The sequence below is a fragment of the Saccoglossus kowalevskii genome, chromosome 18 (genome assembly GCF_978046115.1).
Source record: "Saccoglossus kowalevskii chromosome 18, keSacKowa6.1, whole genome shotgun sequence".
NCBI classification, from domain to species: Eukaryota; Metazoa; Hemichordata; class Enteropneusta; family Harrimaniidae; genus Saccoglossus; species Saccoglossus kowalevskii.
In genome coordinates, this window is record NC_140658.1 from 17,607,484 (window position 1) to 17,627,014 (window position 19,531).

The 19,531-nt window shown below is 35.1% G+C and overlaps 2 protein-coding genes across 2 annotated transcripts; both read right to left on the reverse strand.

The window, feature by feature from the left end:
• LOC102806115 (peptidase inhibitor R3HDML-like) lies at positions 1–4,068 on the reverse strand. The gene is made up of 8 exons (XM_078013764.2): positions 4,012–4,068; positions 2,360–2,505; positions 1,995–2,255; positions 1,589–1,689; positions 1,375–1,463; positions 645–680; positions 422–523; positions 1–275 (listed from the first exon to the last, which is right to left on the reverse strand). Exons 1-8 carry the CDS (start codon positions 4,049–4,051, stop codon positions 130–132), a joined length of 921 nt encoding a protein of 306 aa, XP_077869890.2. The 5' UTR covers positions 4,052–4,068; the 3' UTR covers positions 1–129.
• A 9,152-nt stretch (positions 4,069–13,220) lies between these two features.
• LOC146731641 (interleukin-17F-like) lies at positions 13,221–13,730 on the reverse strand. Its single transcript, XM_085492972.1, has one exon. It carries the CDS (start codon positions 13,728–13,730, stop codon positions 13,221–13,223), a length of 510 nt encoding a protein of 169 aa, XP_085349098.1.
• Positions 13,731–19,531: the final 5,801 nt, after the last annotated feature.

Consider the following 19,531-nt stretch of genomic DNA (forward strand, 5'->3'; position numbering starts at 1 on the left):
TACATTTTCAAATTGCGATATTTAATAACTGAATAACAGCAATACAATTACCTAAGAAAATCTCATACAGACACCGATGTTTGTTAAACTAATAAGGCTAGGGAATAGAAATGTCAGTCCGTCAGCAAGTCAGTTTATCATCCTTGCCCGTCTGCATCCGTAGTCACAATTAGCAGGGCAATACAATTGTTGCAACGTCATGGAATTTGCACATTCCTGTGGTGTATTCATTATGTCACAAATGAACGAATTTTCAGCTGAATTTTCACATACGTCTATGAAAAAAATGGAAAAACCTAACGTTAACATAACAAAACATACAGCAGTGAATAATATCGGCCAATTTGTTGTTTTAATTATCAATCAGCAAATCTCTTGATGTTTTGGCGCAATGCAGGTAGGAAATCAACATAACTCTCACCTTCACAATCGTGTCCCATACCGAATATACATGCACATGTACATGTTTCCCTGTGAAGAACGCCTTCACCAATTCCAGGATGATGGCATGATTTCTTACATTCTGTAAAACATTAAACAATGCTATGAGTCAATTGTGTCTAGCCAAACATACATTATAATACATTTATGAAGTAGTTTTGTTCTTTGAGTTACTTTTTTCGAAACAAAAAAAAAAAACTTACCGCATTGTGTAGCGTCACTATTCATGCAACCCGAAACTATAAATAAATAGATGGTGAAACTTAAATAATTAATTAGAATGTGAATCATAACTCTCATTATAAAATATTGTAATGGAATTTATTCGGGGCTCCACTACAAAAAGAAAATTACCCGGCCTAGTAATTTAGGGGCGATAAACGACGACACTTTCTACCGCGATACCGTGTCGCACGGTGTTTTGGCGGACACACAGCACGCACTTTCTTCTCAGGGGGATCCTGGTACCGCCTCGGTTCAACCACTTCACGATGTTATCTAAATAAAACAATTCACACACGGATTGTGGATGAAAACAGAGTAGTTATATTCTCCATGAACCATCACATCAACGCCATGCTGCTCGAACAGAATTACAGAGTGTGTACATGTCAATCAAAAATAGTCATGTGATATTATATACTCAACCCGATAGGCTAATATCTGTAATAGGCGTACATCTAATACATATATGGAGTGGAATATTCCACCACTACCTGGCGACCCGAAAGGTCTACCTAGGTTAACAAATATCGTAGTTTAATAATGTAATAAAGCACAGGTTTCCATTACAATATGTCATTATATGATAATACACACAACGATATAATGGATGATATGATTTGATGTAATGTGATTTGATTAATTCTGATGTAATGTTAATTGATTTCCTGTTCCATATTAAATGAGTTATAGAACAAATAATAAACTTGCCACATAAGCCGTCTTCACAAAATCCATACCCATTGTCACACTGAGAACACTTATTCCCGATTTGGAATGGTGGTTTGAATGGTGTCCATCTATGTGATAAACAAAAGTAACTGATTTATATAGTGGGGTTGATTCATAGCGTCGTAATGAAAATAAAATAATTTGTTAACAATGTTTTCTCCATTGAATATGTAAAAAGTATAACTGTACGTACCCTTTATCGTAATAGCAAACTAGGAATATTCCAGACTCTCCATCGTGTATACAACTCGGGTTAACACTGCATCCAACTCGAGATGCTTCGGACCAGACAAGCTGAAAATTATTACCACACAGATTATGCCAAGCTAAAAAAAACTGTAGTACATTAAACTCTTTGTTTCAATTATATGTATTATATAAATAGATTCAATCTAAAATAAAGATACTAAATCACCATAATTGGCGAAGTGTTTAATAATTTCTCTGAAGGTCATTCAATTTTTTCCTGATTCTAATTATCGACTCCCAGACATTATTATTCCACGTTCTGACAAATCAACTTGACAATCTTGAACATGACATATGAATAGGACAATTAGCACTGATTAATATTTGATAAATTTTATTCTGTCTCTCACCTGAAGAAAGTCCTCACATCGCTCATTCTGCGGTTTACAAGATTCCCATTCACAACTGTAAACATCAGCTTGTTTGAACCAACTTTCAATAAGATTTTCAACAGACATGTCATGACCAAAAGCTAGATTCCAACCAGAAACTTGTGGATTCACCTCACCAAAGAAATCATCGTAAATATCCAAATTGATGGCACGATTATTTGTTATATTATTGCAAGTAGCGAAGTCACGTGCTTTTAATTCAAGGTATGTATCCCAAATCTAAAACAAAAATAGAACAATATGCAGACAAACAAATTATGTCGTAATCTTCTTGCCGTGTGATTACGACTTGTGCGCTGTGGGTATACTCATGCTTTACTTACAAGTTTGTTCATGAACACTAAACCATCTCGTATCCCACAATGCATCCCAGCATTCCGTCGGAAATTGTTATGAATATTAACAATCATCTCCTTTTCTATATCGAGGCAATGTGCATAAAGTGTCACTTGTAGTATGCAGTGAAGTCCTGAGAAAACAAACGTTGTAGTTGATTTACATTCGTATTCAGACTAATATAAATCGCGCCCTCAAGAGACGAAGAGCTCCTTTGACGCCAGGTTTGTGTGAGGGTATATGCTAAGAGGGTGGATAATCATTCATTTGTGTTTATTTCAAAATTTCAAAGCATTTAAATCTTTTTCCAATAACAAATAACAAAATTGAAAGAAAATAAAAAAGAATAAAAATATATTCTCTTTAACATAAAAATTGACGATCAGTAATTAATAACAGTTTACCCTTGACCGACGATATATAACGAGACTTAATTTGCTTTATCGAATTCTTTGACTTAGAAACAAACCTAAGAAATACAAATTATGCAGGGTGACGTAATGAGGAACATTCAATTTAAATCATTTTATTTATTGTCGGTCTTCGACTGTCCATACAGACACTCTGACCTAACAAATAATACCAAATATCTGTAAGTATAATGTCTATTTTTTATTTTAGCCAAATTCACATGTACGGAAAATCAAATGTTGGTTATCACTGGCGTATTATTACGTAACGAGTGCATTGTGTCACACTAGTAAGACCCATTTTAATATAGACGTAGCAATTATTACAGTGATTGAGTGGGCAGCCGACACCACTATGACAACACAGTTAATCAGGGTTGTGGCTGTTCACAATTCCTATGAGTATGAATAAATTAAAGGCACTGTATGCGACGAAATGTAAATGAGGAAACATTTAAAGCACTTCACAAAAACACGATTGAGTAATACTTCAGACCACGTTACGAGTAGGCGTGCAATTTTCGACTAGAACAATTACGACGATACACGTTTGAAAACCAATTTAGAACATGTTGAGGCTAGATCAATTTAGAGCAGATTGCGATGAGACACAAATAAAAAATGGAGAACTTCAGGATAAGACGCGAGTGACACATAATTCATAGCATTTTGTCAGTAGACACAAGCATTACTCGTTTGTTATGAGACGCGTGTATGATATTAAATCATAGCACTTTGCCACGAGATACAACTTATACCACTGTATGGCTGTACTGTATGCAAAGGGAACCAAATTAGAGCATTTTGCTACTGAGCGCGAGGGAGAACCAATCAATACCATTGTACGACGAGTAAAAAGGTGAGAAGCAATTGTGACTAGAAGCAAACGATAAATAACAGTTAAGTAAATTATGTTACTTGACATGAATGAGACCAATCTGTGCACGCTGCTAGTTGCAAAAGAAAACCTCTTAGAAGTTTTATCATGACGCAACAGCAGATCTGAAATGTCTGTACACGTTCTTTGCAGTGGGCTAAAATAGCAAATAATACATACATACATAGTACAAGTAACGTGATACAATTACTTTCGAAGACTGATCGAATTTAAAATATTCTTATCTCCAATCCTCTGAACAAAACGTTTATGGTACATAAATCATCAATACCCACATATAGACAAACAGACAACATTCATTTAACAATATATAAAAGTAGTAAATAATTACCAAAGACCAATGCAATGCACAACTTCTTACTCAGAACCATTATAAAAGATGGACGTTTCTTCTTGTAACTGGAAATGTACGAGAACTAGTGGTATATTTGTCTTCTTATATATATTTCCCAAAAGTTGACGTCAGTAGCGTTCGCATTTGTAATAAAGATGGGATTTAAAACGATTATTTCGTAATCAATCTTCTAAACAATAATTGTTTTATTTTAAGTATGTAAGCTATAATTTAGGGATGCAGATTGGCATATTCTGTACTTCACTTTAATCACTCATGTACCACGATAATCCTCTTATAGTATGGGTATCCAAACAATATAAATTTAATAATTAATAGCATCGACGGATCTAAAAAAGCGTTTTGCCAACAGTAAGGGGCATTTTCTTAGGTTTAAACTTTTATGTAAAAAAGACTGACCAATATTATCGGGATCACACAGTCTTGCTTTTTTACGATTTGTTTTTTCGGGCATAAATAAACACTCTAATTGTTGTGAAGACCTATCACTTACGATTTACTGGGCGTCAAAACACTATTCACAGAAGAATTTATGACCATTAAAAAATTAACGCAGAAACATCACTATTCATCTATTGATATGCAAATTAGTGTATACATTCTGATATCAAAATAATCAATCAAATTAGCACTACTCAGCAGGCATGCGTCAGATCTTTCCATTTTTATTCGAGAGATTGTAGATGTAATATACATGATCATAACAGTCATCGAGCTTTTTTTGTTAAATTTATTGTTTTCATGTTTTATTCTACATATAGCATACAAATAATATTTTTACAAACTTATTCCAGTAACCATTGAAAATTATCTAACATCACTTTATTCACAACGCAATTGCTTTGAATCAGTATTGAGAAACACATGTGTTTATTTAGTTTTATTTTATATGTTTTGTCGGTTTGTGTGCGAGCATATCCGGGTTTGTGAATATGTAAGGGTCGGGCTCCGAATTTTTAAATGATTCACGCAATCGTGTTCACGTAATGAGTACTGTATAAATTGCATGGGAATTTGTGGCAAACAAAATCGTGTATGAAAAAACATAGTTAATCATGGCGAATCAAAAACTGTTATGTTAACATGGGAATAATACATTTTAAGATGTGTCGCATTATATAACAATTGGTTGTGTGGGATTAAAGTAAGGATCTCACCGAAAACCAATTATTTTAATTCAACTGACGTTAACTCGAAAATCGATACCTATGTCCACGTAGGCATCAAATAATTTATATTAATTGTTTGTCATCTCTCCGGCGTTTTCTTTTGTTTTGTGTAAAATGTAAATATTCCAATACACACAGTTGAATTTTCTCATGAAATGAGCCTGCCGCACGCTGTTCGGCTATTCAAGGCGCGTATCAACAATGAATTGTAGCTTGGCACAGCTTTACGGTTGTGATTGCACAGTTGAAATGACAGGTTATTCAGATCTATTGATTCAGTATGGTTAAATATTTTAAATCTCGGATGAAATGAAATGCGGCAGGTCTGTCATATATGTGTCGTCACCGACTGCGTCAAACTGATTGAAACACGTTTATCCAAGAAGTTGATTTGATGAACTGTTGAGATACAATAATTGAAAAACGTGCACACACGTAATTATAAAAAGAAGTGTGTTTAGTGTAATTGGAATATATTGGAATACATGCTAACATTCAATTGATAGAATATATGTGTGAAAACTACGATCATGAATTACAGGCAATTCAATACTCAATACAATAAAAAAGGCAATTATTAGTGAAAAGATTATTTACTAAATTGCATATGTATTGACGTTATAACTTAGGGACATATTAAGAGAAATCTCCTATGCATATAGTCCCTAATTATTAGTTATAATTGGAACTGTTGAGAAATATACAAGAAGGGGAAACTATTGGAAACATTCAATACATCAGACATACGAGCTAGTAATGGTTTTTAACATAAAGTTACACAGTGTAGCGCAGTGTTCTTTGGTTACTTAATTCGCTATGAAGTAATATTGTATCTATCATATTAATGTATATTTATGTTTCTGTTGGCGAGGTTAGGCAATGCCTACAACATCTTGCTATTCCCGAGCATTTGTCTTTCAGTTGCTTGCTGAAAACTCCCATAGAATTACGTTGACGCATGAACGTGACACATACGTTCGGACGATTCACGCACCAGATAAATCTGCGGATTGTGCAATATACTGTGTACATGCCATTTGCCAAACAATGTAGAATATTTGTTTGCAAATTTGCAATATGCATCCCCGTTTCCGAGTTATTGATTTTAACATTGTATAGAGAACAATTTTTAGGGGAGGTGAAGTAGGATTCATGTATACCAGCTTATTGCTGTTCGTCATTTTGATTATTGACGCCACGTTGTTTACATACAAGTTACTATATGTGGCGTTCCTTGTGCGACTCACGAAAATCTTAAATGAATCTAGCATTTGTCATTTTATTTATTTATTTATTTATTTATTTATTTATTTATTTATTTATTTATTTATTTATTTATTTATTTATTTATTTATTTATTTATTTATTTATTTATTTATTTATTTATTTATTTATTTATTTATAATTATACCCTACCCCAATATATGTTTTTAATTGCATGGCGGTATTGTCCATGTAAAATCGGTTGTTTAGCAAATTTAAAGAATGCTGTACAGTGTTTTGAATACGCGCTCACAAATTATTCTTCGCTAATAGTATAAGAAATCCCACAAACAACATAAAAAACAAATAATAACAGATAAAGAAATTACGATGTGTATGATGCTCATTGCGACCAGCAGATTCTAAATACAAAACTTAGTCTTTAGAGACTTTGCTATTTGTGGCAATATAGGAAAACATGAAGTGATTTCTTTGGTGATGTGAACACACAAGAAATCAGAAGAAACATTGCTGTTGGTTATGTTGACTCGGTACAAAGACTCATAAAAAGCTGGTGCAATCAGCAAAAGTTTTACCATTATGAATGGGGGATATATGTACAATTAATCTGAGCAGATAAGTAATCTGTTAGAAACAACGCACATTGAAACTGAAAACAGACAAAATGCAGCATGCTTTTAACGTGTTAGTTTGACTGGTATAAAACACCTCAAGTTGGGGATGCAGTGTTAACCCAAGTTGTGTGTTGGGTGTGATATTTCTAGTGATATTTCTATGCTATTGCAACAAAGGGTGGTTACCAAAAAAAATATCAATCCTCAATCGATAAAATAAAAGAATTTCCTACATAATTCCACACTTCCAAAACCATCGTATGAAATAGGCCGTGTGAGGAATAAACATAACTGCTTTCTATTTTTGATTCATTTAAGGTTTCTACTTGGAACAAAGTTGGGGTAGCTTTGGTAGATATGTTATACATATCTACATTTATATACTACATGCAAATATTTCAAAATTAATGAACATCATTTGAGAGTTTTGACTACATAGCTCATTGTTTGCTGTCTTACACAGAATGTGAGAAATCATTCAGCTGTCGGTGAGGGCGTTCTTGACAAGGAGACATTTAACTGCGAACGTATATTTGGCCAAGGGAATGACTGAACGTTACCACTCCCGACAATGTAACACTCAAGTGTTATGATTCTTAAAATATTAAAACACATTAAACTATATGTGCGGAACTGTAACAATGACATTGTCATTCCCATAAGACATTCTGGCCAAATTGTCAAAAGAAGGGAAATGTCCTATTTTTTCTAAATGTCGCATCTTTTATACATGAATGCACGTAAAAATGCAGCCGGCAATATGTACATCCGTGTTATGATAAATACTCCTGAAGACTTTGCAAACTTCACTATGTTACAACATATGTTTTGTCTAGCAAATTGTGAATACGGATATAATTCGGTAATATTGATCGATTGATTGATCAATGTGTTTTGATCACAGTGAGACTGAAATATACCACGAAAATATGCATTATAATGGCGTAGTGCAATATAATAAAGGTTATACCAATTAGTTGAATTATCCATCATTTTATCTTAACTCTTCTAGGTCATTATTGTAGATTAAACTAATAGTATGTAGACACAGTGCATCGTACGAGGGCACTGTGATTGGCTAATAGCGAGACGTAATTTGGACAAGCTTCTAAGCCAGCAAAAGAATAACATACATAGTGAAATTGCTAAATTTACAATTCGTACAACTAACTTAGCTTACGATACGTACTGCAGTGTTAGCCTAGACCAAGCACTAAACAGCAATCAACAGAAACTCAATCTCGGAAAGTTGACAAGTTTATTTAGCATGGTATCCCATAGGTAACTAAGATTCCTAGAACAGACTATGACAGTGAGTTTACCTTGCAAAATTTAATTAGTGAACACACCAATGGTTTAGACTAAAAGTCTTATTACAAACAATTTGACATGATGTTAAACGAAAGAAACTTTAGGTCGACTGGCGATAGTTGAGAACAATTTCAACAAGTTGGAAAAGTGTTAAATAATACGTGAATGGAAAACACAGTTATGAAGTGAATAATTCATGAAATGGTAAATCAGGTAATAAACATAAAGCTGAATTCTCAACTAGAACCTGTGATTGGTGGCATGATCTTCTCTTCGACTCTGAGTATACTTCCGAAATTGAAAGTTTCTGTTCTTAATTTGATTCACGCTAACAAGAAACAAGAGCGTGATAGATTTGCACTTCGGGTTAGTAAGGAACAATTGACTGCAACAGAAGAATCACGCATTCCTGCAAACACACGTAAGTCAACCAACTGGGCGTCTATATTTGGGATGCATGGGGACGTGGCAGAAATGAGCGTGTTGAAAAGTATGGTGTTTCCAGTAACGAATCGTTTATTACAGTACCAAGATTGTGCCACGAGATACATGCGAAAGAGCTAACCTTCTGATTGTGTCGTTTCGTCGTGGAGGTGCGCAGACAAGACGGCACCGAATACCCGTCCAGTAGTCTCCGCGTGCTGTGTAGTGATATTCAACGATGAATGTCTACGTCCTGATCTACACAATGTTTAGAATTCATCGAATTCCATAAAACGCTCGATGGCGATTTGAAGAATATTGACAAACGCGGGATAGGTTTGCAGAAGCGACAGCACCATACACTGACGATGATGAAGAAAAGTTGTGGAAGAAGGTATTTCCCTGGATATAGCAACTAGTTTGAGCTATGCTGCCTATTTCTATGTGTGTATAATATTTGCACTAAGTCGAGCAGTCGATGTACATTCGAATATCACAATTGAACATTTTGTTAAAGGGACGGACAAAGATGGGGAATATATCGAGTTTCGTGGCCGGCCAGGTAAGAACAATCAAAGCGGGCTATACAATGCAAGAAAAGTACCATACAAAAACGTTCGCCAGTATAGTAATCCAATAAATCTGCGTTGTGTGATAAAACTACTGACAATGTACTTGAATTGTCTACCCCCTATCTTGTCCATTTCACCTACGCCTCTGTGTCAGCAAGGGTGGGACATTGAAATATTCTAAGCAAAAGATCGGGATTAATACTCTACGCCAATATTCGTCGAGAATGTGTGATCTGGCAGGCATAACAGAATACCACACAGGTCATTCTGGCAAGGTTAGTATGTGTTACAATTGCAATCACGTTTATTAAGTAAGTTAATAATACACGTTTGGTCGTCTGTTTTGTTGTACGAGGCAATAGAATATTAAGTTTTGGTAATTATGCACAGGGATTGCGAGCTTGAAATGCTGACTTTTGTTAATGTATAACTGATTACATTTTATGTTATTTCGAGGTTACATCAGCCACTTCTCTATACGAGAAAGGCTTCGATGAGCAACTTATCAAAGAACGCACCGGGCACCGCTCTGATGATGATGGTCTGCGCACATACAAGCGAACCAGCACTTCACTGCAGAAAACAGTGTCTGATGCTCTGCAGCCGCCAAATCCAGTGGTTGAACTTGGTATCAAGGACCAAAAAGAACACGTGTCATCACCTCATCGTACGCAACCAATAACGACCACTATTCAAAGTGAATATAAATGTTCCTTTCAAGACATTTCTATTCAAATTCAACATGGCGATAAACAAGTAAATATTGTGTTTGTACTGATGAATTCATTAAAAGCAGGTGCCTTAAAACACCTTCCATCTGTCTTGAATATTTCATTGAGGGACGTGGTGTTACGTATCATATGTAAATTAGTGAACCTTCATGGTTACATTGATATTCAAATTATAAACCTTACAGTTTTATTCATACATTAATTAAGTCTATGCATAAAACTGTAAGGTTTACTAATTTGAATATCAATGTAACCGTGAAGGTTCACTAATCAGCATAAAAACAATAGGTGTTATAGTAATAATAAATGAACGCTTAGAACAATGGTACACGTGAGCTAGAGTGGTATAATTTGTGTGAACTGGATTCCTTATTCATTTTTAGCGGTTAGTTTTCTCGAAGATGCACAATATATTACCAATTTTGGCAATGCTAATTTGTATTAGTACATTTTTGGCAACTCTATTTAAAAACTGGATAAGTAACGACACAATATTTTATTTAACGGCAAAACGTAATTCGGGAAGTATGATTGAAAAGCGTCCTTTTCGTTAAATATTGCAGTTAGTGGTTGAAACAGCTTTGCTACTGACATTTTACTCGAACTACTGCTTGGTAATGGAAAACATAAACAGCATCTTCAACTTGGCGGATATGGGAAATCACAGTGATTTTTTTGAAACAATTCTTATTGGCAGCAGACAAAAACAAGAAAATAAGGGATTAGGTGGCCATGCATGTCCCTTTTATGTCTAAGTCTAGCTATGAGCTAGCTAATGGTTTTAACGTGTGTTCTCAAACTCAAACGGCAAATAACGCACTGCCCAAATATACGTTACTACCTTACAATTGAGCGACAATTTGGGTTTCTCATTCTCATGTTTTTCGTGTAATGAGGTATTCGGTATTGACCTTTTCACGGAAATGTGACAAATGTGGTAGGATTTTGTTAGAGGCTGGCTTAGCGTTTAGTGTTTGCAGCAATCTGAAAACCCCCGTTTCTCAACTTATCTCTTTATTTTAGATTCGATTCTATTCAGGATGGCGTTTCTATATAGTAAATGTAGGTAATTTCATTGTGTTATCACTTTTACGCCGACTGAATACGATTGCATAAAGCATATTCCACTGGTTGCTTCCTATCCGGTTTAATCCGGTTTACGAAACAGCGACCTTTGTCAAATCAGTCAAAGGGAATGATTTAATTCACATCTCTATCGAATGTACAAAATTATTAATGCTCTTTAATATTGTTTTGACCAGTGTAACATATAACATCACAGTCTCTTTTGTTTTACCTGTTTTAGCATCACTAAAAACTGTAATTCACAACATGGCGTAATCATGCTAAAGAAGCCATCTCAAGTCAAGTGTTTCACCTTGACGACTAAATATAACTACCATATGTTTACCAAGTCACTACTGATATTTTGAGTCACAGTGGGGTTTCATCGATATCGTGGCAGTAGCTACATTTCATGATGAATCACTGAATTTCGCAAATGTGATCAATACTGGGTAGACATGAAGGGAAAGGGCATGTAGAGACGAATATTCGTTTTTAAATTAATATCTCGTGATTTTTTATAATCAATAAACACTCCCGATTTAATCGGATTGTAATCATTCTAAAGAATAAAACGGAGATGTAAATAATTGGGTGAGTGGGGTTTTGTGGTGTTTTTTTATAGATGGACGGCATATAACATTTTGGTAGTAAACTTAAACAAAAGAACAGGAAAAAAACATAGTACACGCACTTGGTGTGGTATAATGCTCAGTGATGGAAAGTTCTGTAATATTCTGTAATGCATTGGCGAATACGGTTGATTGGTATGTAATAGGTGGGATCGGTTGCGAAAACAAAACATGAGGAAGTTACAAACTACTATACGCATCATTAAGAGTGTGCACTTAATCCAAGCATGCAACCATAACGACACGAATCGTTTCAGTGAATAGCGCGATACGGACCAATCGTTTTTGATGTGCTGGAGTGTTCACCAATTACGATACAGCGCCGGCCTTAGGGCAGTATACGTTCCATTCAAACTTCTCCACGATTGCTATAAAATGTATACCTCGCTAACAAACCTGATATTACCACAACTTCCCACAAGCGGATATTACAATACTCACGTGAAAACTTAACCAATCAACCATAAATACAATAACCAATCAACCAGCACATGTGACTGATATTCGCAAATGCGGTAACTTCTTTTCATGTTCGTAAACAACACGTTGCAAGCGGACACCTAAGCTAGTGTTTGATTGGTTTTCAGTTTGATAAGACCATACATTGGCAAGCATCAACGGCAGACTGTTTTACTTGTTGTACGTAATTAGATACAACGACGTACTGTTTTGTAAGAATACAATAGAAATGATCGAGTTCACCCACAAGCTGTTCGGATATAAAGTCAACATGCTCATTTATTTATATTCAATTGAATGATATAATAATAATAATAATAATAATAATAATAATAATAATAATAATAATAATAATAATAACTCATTAGTATATTAGCAACAGCAACTCGAATCAAACCATATCGAACATCCAAAAGTACGCCACTTATCGTACAATTAGAATTTCAAAAATATAGTTGATAACAGACGTGTATTAATGGCGACATTTTTAGGTACAACATGATTTATTGACATTCTGTTCAACGGTGTGTTGGACTGAATATATAGGTAATTCAAACTAACAAAACACTGCAAAAATTATTACATTTTGAAAGCAGGATTTAAAATTTCTATTATATAATGCCAACTTTTAACACTCCCTAAATGTTCAATGAAATCATTGTAACTACACTGCCTTCGAGACGAAGGATACAACATAATTAAGAGTACAATTAAACTGTTTTCTACAACGACTTCCCTTGATACAAGGGATGTTTGAAAAATGCTCACATAATTACTGACTACGGAAATATTTAGAGATCAGAAATACTGTTTCGGCGAGAGATACTAATTCTACTCAGAATATCACGCAGATGTGACACAAGTAAATCACGTGATAACAAGCAGAACAAATCGCACTTTATCCAGGTAAAGCTCATCATAGAAATATCGTAAATTGAACTGCAAAACAATTAGTTCTAATAGTACCTGTATTACATTAAATTGTCTACTTCATAGAAGGGGGCAGTCTGTGTCTGTTGTGTCTATGGGTGTTGACACCGGCACGTTGACACCCACATGATACAGCTACCTGTTGGTGTTCCAGTTTGAATTTATATAAACCATCAGCACATCCTCGTCTTTTCAAGACCGGTACTGGGTACATAATTTCCTGGCAGGTATGTAATACACTTAGATCACCATCTTCCTTGATGCATTTTTCACATGAACATTTGGCGTGCGCTATTGTACGTGGAATGCGGTCTGCATCCTCCTCCATTGTATAGTAAAAAGGGCACGTGCTTTTTACCTCCGGTGGTGCATGAAATGGAACGGTGTCACGGTTGGAGCACACAGATTGACTTTGTGGCGCTTGTTCCTGATCTGAAATGAGTACATCGGTAATTTCGAATGGACGTATTGCAAAATAATCTGTATATGGGTACAACGTAGTTGAGTATTGTGAAGGATTGTGACAGGTACCGGCACCAGAATTCAGTGGCGAAGAATGACACATCGTAAGACACACAGCGAGCAGAATCTACCGGGAAAGCAAAAATGCAATTATATATATTTATATAGACATATATGTTCGAGATGAGATGAAACGTAACTTAATATTATTACTATTTGTGGCGTTTATCGTACCCATTATTGAAAAAACCGCACCATATGTAGGTGGCAATAGGGATGGGTGGGTATAGCGAATTAGCGAAGTAAACGTCTTCGCCAGCGGGTCAATGATAATAAACTTCTCGTAAAAACGTCCCTACATATCGGTGAACTGTAGAACTGCTGGCATTATTCCAATCATCATACATATACATTTTGTGGTATTTGATATTCGGACCACACTTACATACACACTTTCTGTACGAATAAATTACAAAAGTATCTTTTCAAACATAGATACATTAAACACAAATATGGTTAGGGAATGGGGGCGTCAAACGTGAAATTAAAGAAATTAAGAATATACTTGAACAACACAATACGTTCGCACAAAGTGTATAACAGCGCATAACAAATTAATCTCCTAGACTGCTTTACTAGAGTGTTGATGAATTTCAGCTGCATCTTTGATTCCCTCAGCGTGCCCATTTCACGAGTGAAATTATACACTTCAGCCATGAAATCAAGTGTTCATTCCTGGTTTAATTTAGCGAGAAACTCTAAACTACGCTGGATCGATATACTCAGCAACTTTGTAATACCACAGTGAATTGCACCAATTCTAAGCACACTTTTCGCAGTACATATATTTTCGGTCACCAATTTGTTTTGTATTTTTCCAACAGTTCTGCGTGAAAAATATTTCTTCACGGATTGCAAAAGAAATTGGCAGACCTTGTTTATATAGAATCATGTTAGCAACTGAAATACGCGTGTATTCGTTGGATCGCCGACTTGGAACTGGTACCAGCCCATAGTCAAGTCAGATAGGTACATCCTGAATATTAGTTAAGCCCGACTATAATAAGTAAAAATAACATTCCATATATATGTAAGTTTGAAAGTATTGCTTATCAAGCCATTTAAATAATATATTTGCAGCGAACACAAACCAATAACACAGTTGTATCATTAGTAGTAGAGTAGTATATTAGACATTCTTCGCACTTACCAGATACATAGTCATTCCGAACTTTACTAAATGTGTCTGACAAAAACTTTACTAAAATAACCCACATTCTACTCTATATATACGAGATGTGTTTGCCAAAATTAGAACCATTTGTTCATATGTTTATTAAAGGGACAGTTTTATAAGTACCTATGGTGTCTGAAGAACACACAGCTTCTAAAAGGTAAACTGGGAATTTCCGTTTTTTTTCGAATTCTTAAAAGTAGCACATGAGTCAATATTCACGGAAACTATCGAATAACGCATATTCATGACATATAAACTCCTATTTTGGATAGTGAATTATCTAAATAGATATTACATTAAATACCATATGTGCGTAAACTGTATTAACGTAGCTATATCGTGTTTCACATGATGTATACTATAAGTTTATACCATAGAAGTTGGTGTATCGGCCATTGTTACACTGTTCTACAGTCTGTGCTTACTGGAGTTTACAGTGAACATTTACAATTACCAACAAATATATCCATGATACACATACTCATGTTTAACACTTGTGTTAAAAATAAACGTGTCTCTCTAATCGACGGCTGATACGCTCCAATTATCGTATGAGCAGCAGTCCTATACACCGAAGGAAAACATGCGTGAAATCTAATAGCTTGTATTTAACGTGTCAGTTCACGTGAACCATTTAGTATCTCATGTTGCTCAGGGGCTGGCTATAATGAGGAGGATTGTTTAATTATACCTGCTACTAGTTAACTATACTACCATACTACCATTATATCTTATATCACAGTCATATGTCTGTTTTTTTTTTAAAAATTCGTACGACCCCATTCATGCCTGACCCAGTAGATTACCTGTGTTTTCTTTACGTGTGATTCTATTGTGTGCGTTTCCACCTCAGACGCACCGCACCTGTATATGTATCAACAAAGATAATACCTCGCCCTAATTCTTGGCTAAGGCACCATCAAATAATTGTAGCATGTTAACTAACTAAGCTGGGGAGTGGCACGATATTGCAAATCCACGTCATCAAGTTAAACCTTTATCATGTGAAATGAGACATACTGACCCTTCAGTCTAAAATTACCCAGCTAATTACCACGTGTTCCCATTGCGTAGGGATCCGCCCATTAAACTGTAAATCGTCTTGTTTGCCGCGGGCATTGGCCTGAACGATGATCTCACTTGCACTGAATTTACTACGCAGTGTCACTTCCAGAAGGTAGTTACAGTTCTGCCTTTCTAGTGAAATCGCTTAAACGACTTTTTTCCATTCAACTGATCATAGGAAGTCAGTGTGAATTATTTTGAAAATAATATTTTTTTCTGACCTGAGAGCTACTAATTTGGAGCGTATGCTTATTAACTCAGCGTGTTATTTTATGAAACTCTCTCTATGACATGTAACACGTCAGACATACATTGACTTTACGTTCAAACGTTATCGTGTAATGTGTGGTGCATCCAATGGCATATGAAAGATAACTTTACTAAATTGAAATAAATGTCAAATGGTTGTAATCTCAAGAAACTCATCGGCTTCTCAAAATATGCTACACGCAAATACAAATAGCAAGAGAAACACGGAACTATGAGTGACTGTGTAGGTATATTTGCACTATGTTTTTAAAAACGTTCGTTGAGTAAAACGTTGTCCTTGAAGATAAACGCGGCTAACATACTTTTGACACAAGAATGTTAAGAAAATTTGCTGAAATAGTCCGGAAAAAGCACTCCTCCAAGCAAATACATCAACAATTTGTAGTTCCACAATTTTAGGAATTTGACCTCCTCATCTCGCAATGAGAATGTGGAGCTAAGCAAAAAACAATATCTTTCTTTCGAATACTACGCATATACCACAGTAGGTGTTATATAGGTGAATCTTGGATGAGATTATGAATATCAGATTCATTGTTAGTTAATTTTCTGTAAGTGTGAATTTGTATAATCCAAAAAAAAGCGCTTAATATATACCGTCCGTGACATAATTGTTTGATATTACGTGGCACACACGTAATCACGCACATAACCATACAAACAAACGCAAATAGTTTTGAATGTTTTAAACATTTTTACGCCCGAAAGAACAATACAATTCACCGAAATAAATAAACAATTCCAGGTAAACGAATTTTCACAAAACAACACACAAAACGAGATTCGAACACGCACACAAGGCGTAGTGCTAGCACTGCAGGTAGACGCACGAACTAACAAATCAACTGTCAACCAAAAGCATGTCACGTTGTCATCGATATGCATGGATAGATAGTTTTCTTGCTGATGACCTCATGTGCTACTTTTGTTGGTTGGTGTGCATTCACCCAATTGGGAAATTTCCAGTTTATGAGGGTAGTTTAGTTTAATTTAATTCAATATTCACATAACAACACACAACACGAGATTCGAACACGCATACACTGTCAACCAAAATCCTGTCACGTTGTCTGGAGATGCATGAATAGATAATTTTCTTGCAAATGACTAGATGACTTCATGTACTACTTTTGATGGAAAATTTCCAGTTTATGAGGGTAGTTTTGAGACATTTACGGAAACGCCGACAACATGTCCCTTCACTGTATTGATAATAAAATTGTTCTAATTTTGGTCAGCATATTTAATATATATACCACGGAAGCTAGGAAGGTTTAAACATAAGTTTGTTCAGACTTTGAACACATTCAATCTTGGTAATAGTTGATAGATAACTGCTCAGACTGACTATGTATCTGGTAAGTGGAATGAATATCTAATACTACAGTTATAGTAATATTAGCATTTTATTATGTGAACATAATATTTTCAAATCACCTGATAATTCTGTACTGTTTAATTTATACATGTATAAAGTACGTTATTGTCGCTTGCTTATACAGAGAACGACATAGTGGGTGTACACGTGAATTACATGATTTGTATTTGCTTTAGGACAGCGAATAAATGTAGACATTTAAGTGACATTTTTTTTTGTTCTGATCCCATTAGATATATCACTAATATTTCTACACAAAGCTCATATCCTATGTTATATTAAGTACAGAAAGTACGCACATTCGTTATCATCATTCATTGTAATTTCACTATTATTCAGCATTGCAAAGTAATTTGAACAGTGCTGTAAGCGGTGTTTTGATTAAAATAATTACCCTTAGAGTGACTGGAACCAATGTCAGATCTACGTCATCAAGAAATCTTACCCAACCCGTCTATTGGCGCACCCTTTACCGATTACAACCATTGATTATTTTCATTAGACTAGATCTCATCTTTCATTTTGTTTTGCTTTCTTGCCAGATTCTGCTCGCTGTGTGTATTACTATGTGTCATTCTTTGCCACTGAGTTTTGGTGCCAGTACCTGTCACAATCCTTCACAATACTCAACTGCGTTCTACCCATATACAGATTATTTTGCAATACATCCATTCGAAATTGCCGATGTACTCATTGCAAACCTGGAACCTGAGTCACAAGAACAAGCCGAGTGCCGCAGTGGTGACACAGTTTCGCGCCATGCACCACCGGAAGTAACAAGCACGTGTCCATTTTACTATACTACGGAGGTGGATGCAAACCGCATTCCACGCACAATAGAGCACGCCAGGTGCTCGTGCGACAATTGCATCAACGAAGACGGTGATCTCAGTGTATCCCATACTTGCCAGGAAATCATGTACCCTATACCTGTCCTGAAAAAACGAGGATGTGTCGATGGTTTTTATAAATTCAAACTGGAATACCAAGAAGTGGCAGTATCATGTGGGTGTCTACGTTCTGGTGAAAACATTCAGATACAGGATGGTGCTATTCTTCCCACGCCTATGACGTACAGACGATTCGTGTTTTAGTTTATGACCAAAGCAAAGAAAGCTTACTTATGTACAACAATGAGTTTTAGATGAACCAAAAGTAATATGGGTGTGGCTGCTTTTAGATTTACTCTTTTCCATGCCTAAATTGTTTATTTTACACTATTCTATACATTTATGTTTATAATATAACATCGTAGAATGTATTTATTTTGAATTATTCCTCATCAAAAAGCAAATTTTCGTTAAAACAAGTGGTATCGTCATTATGGAGTATCGAAGGAAATAAAGTTACAATGATAGCATTGAATTGTTTATGCATTTATAACTGCAGAATTTCAAAAATCCAATTATTTATAAAAGTTTTAATAGAAAAAATAGGTATATGTGAAACTTATTAATTCAAAACTACAATAAATCTGTTTTTATCGATTTTAATTTGAATTATTCTCAAATATGACATCATATCATGGATTATGTGTATTGTTAGTTTTGATGACATATGCTAGAACATGTTACTATAATTATATATCTATTAAATATACTCGAAATGACGTAAAATTAATCGTATTGTGTTTATTATTTTTACCTTGTATAGAAACTCACTTCAATAGTGTTGCTATAACATTTTACGTCCATCTGCAACGTCGTAAACCCCCCTCCTTTTTAACAGCTGAGAAACACATTATAGGCGGTATGATCATTAATCATTTGCTTGCTAATGCACCAATCAGTGCTTCATACTGTATGAATCAAATGGATGGTATCATAACATGGTTACTGGGTAGTTCACTTGATTTATGCAGACGACAATAACATAAATTGTAAAATGCAAACCAAGAATTTCCAGTGAGAAACAAAAACTGTAACATCATATTTACCGTTCATTGGTTATTATG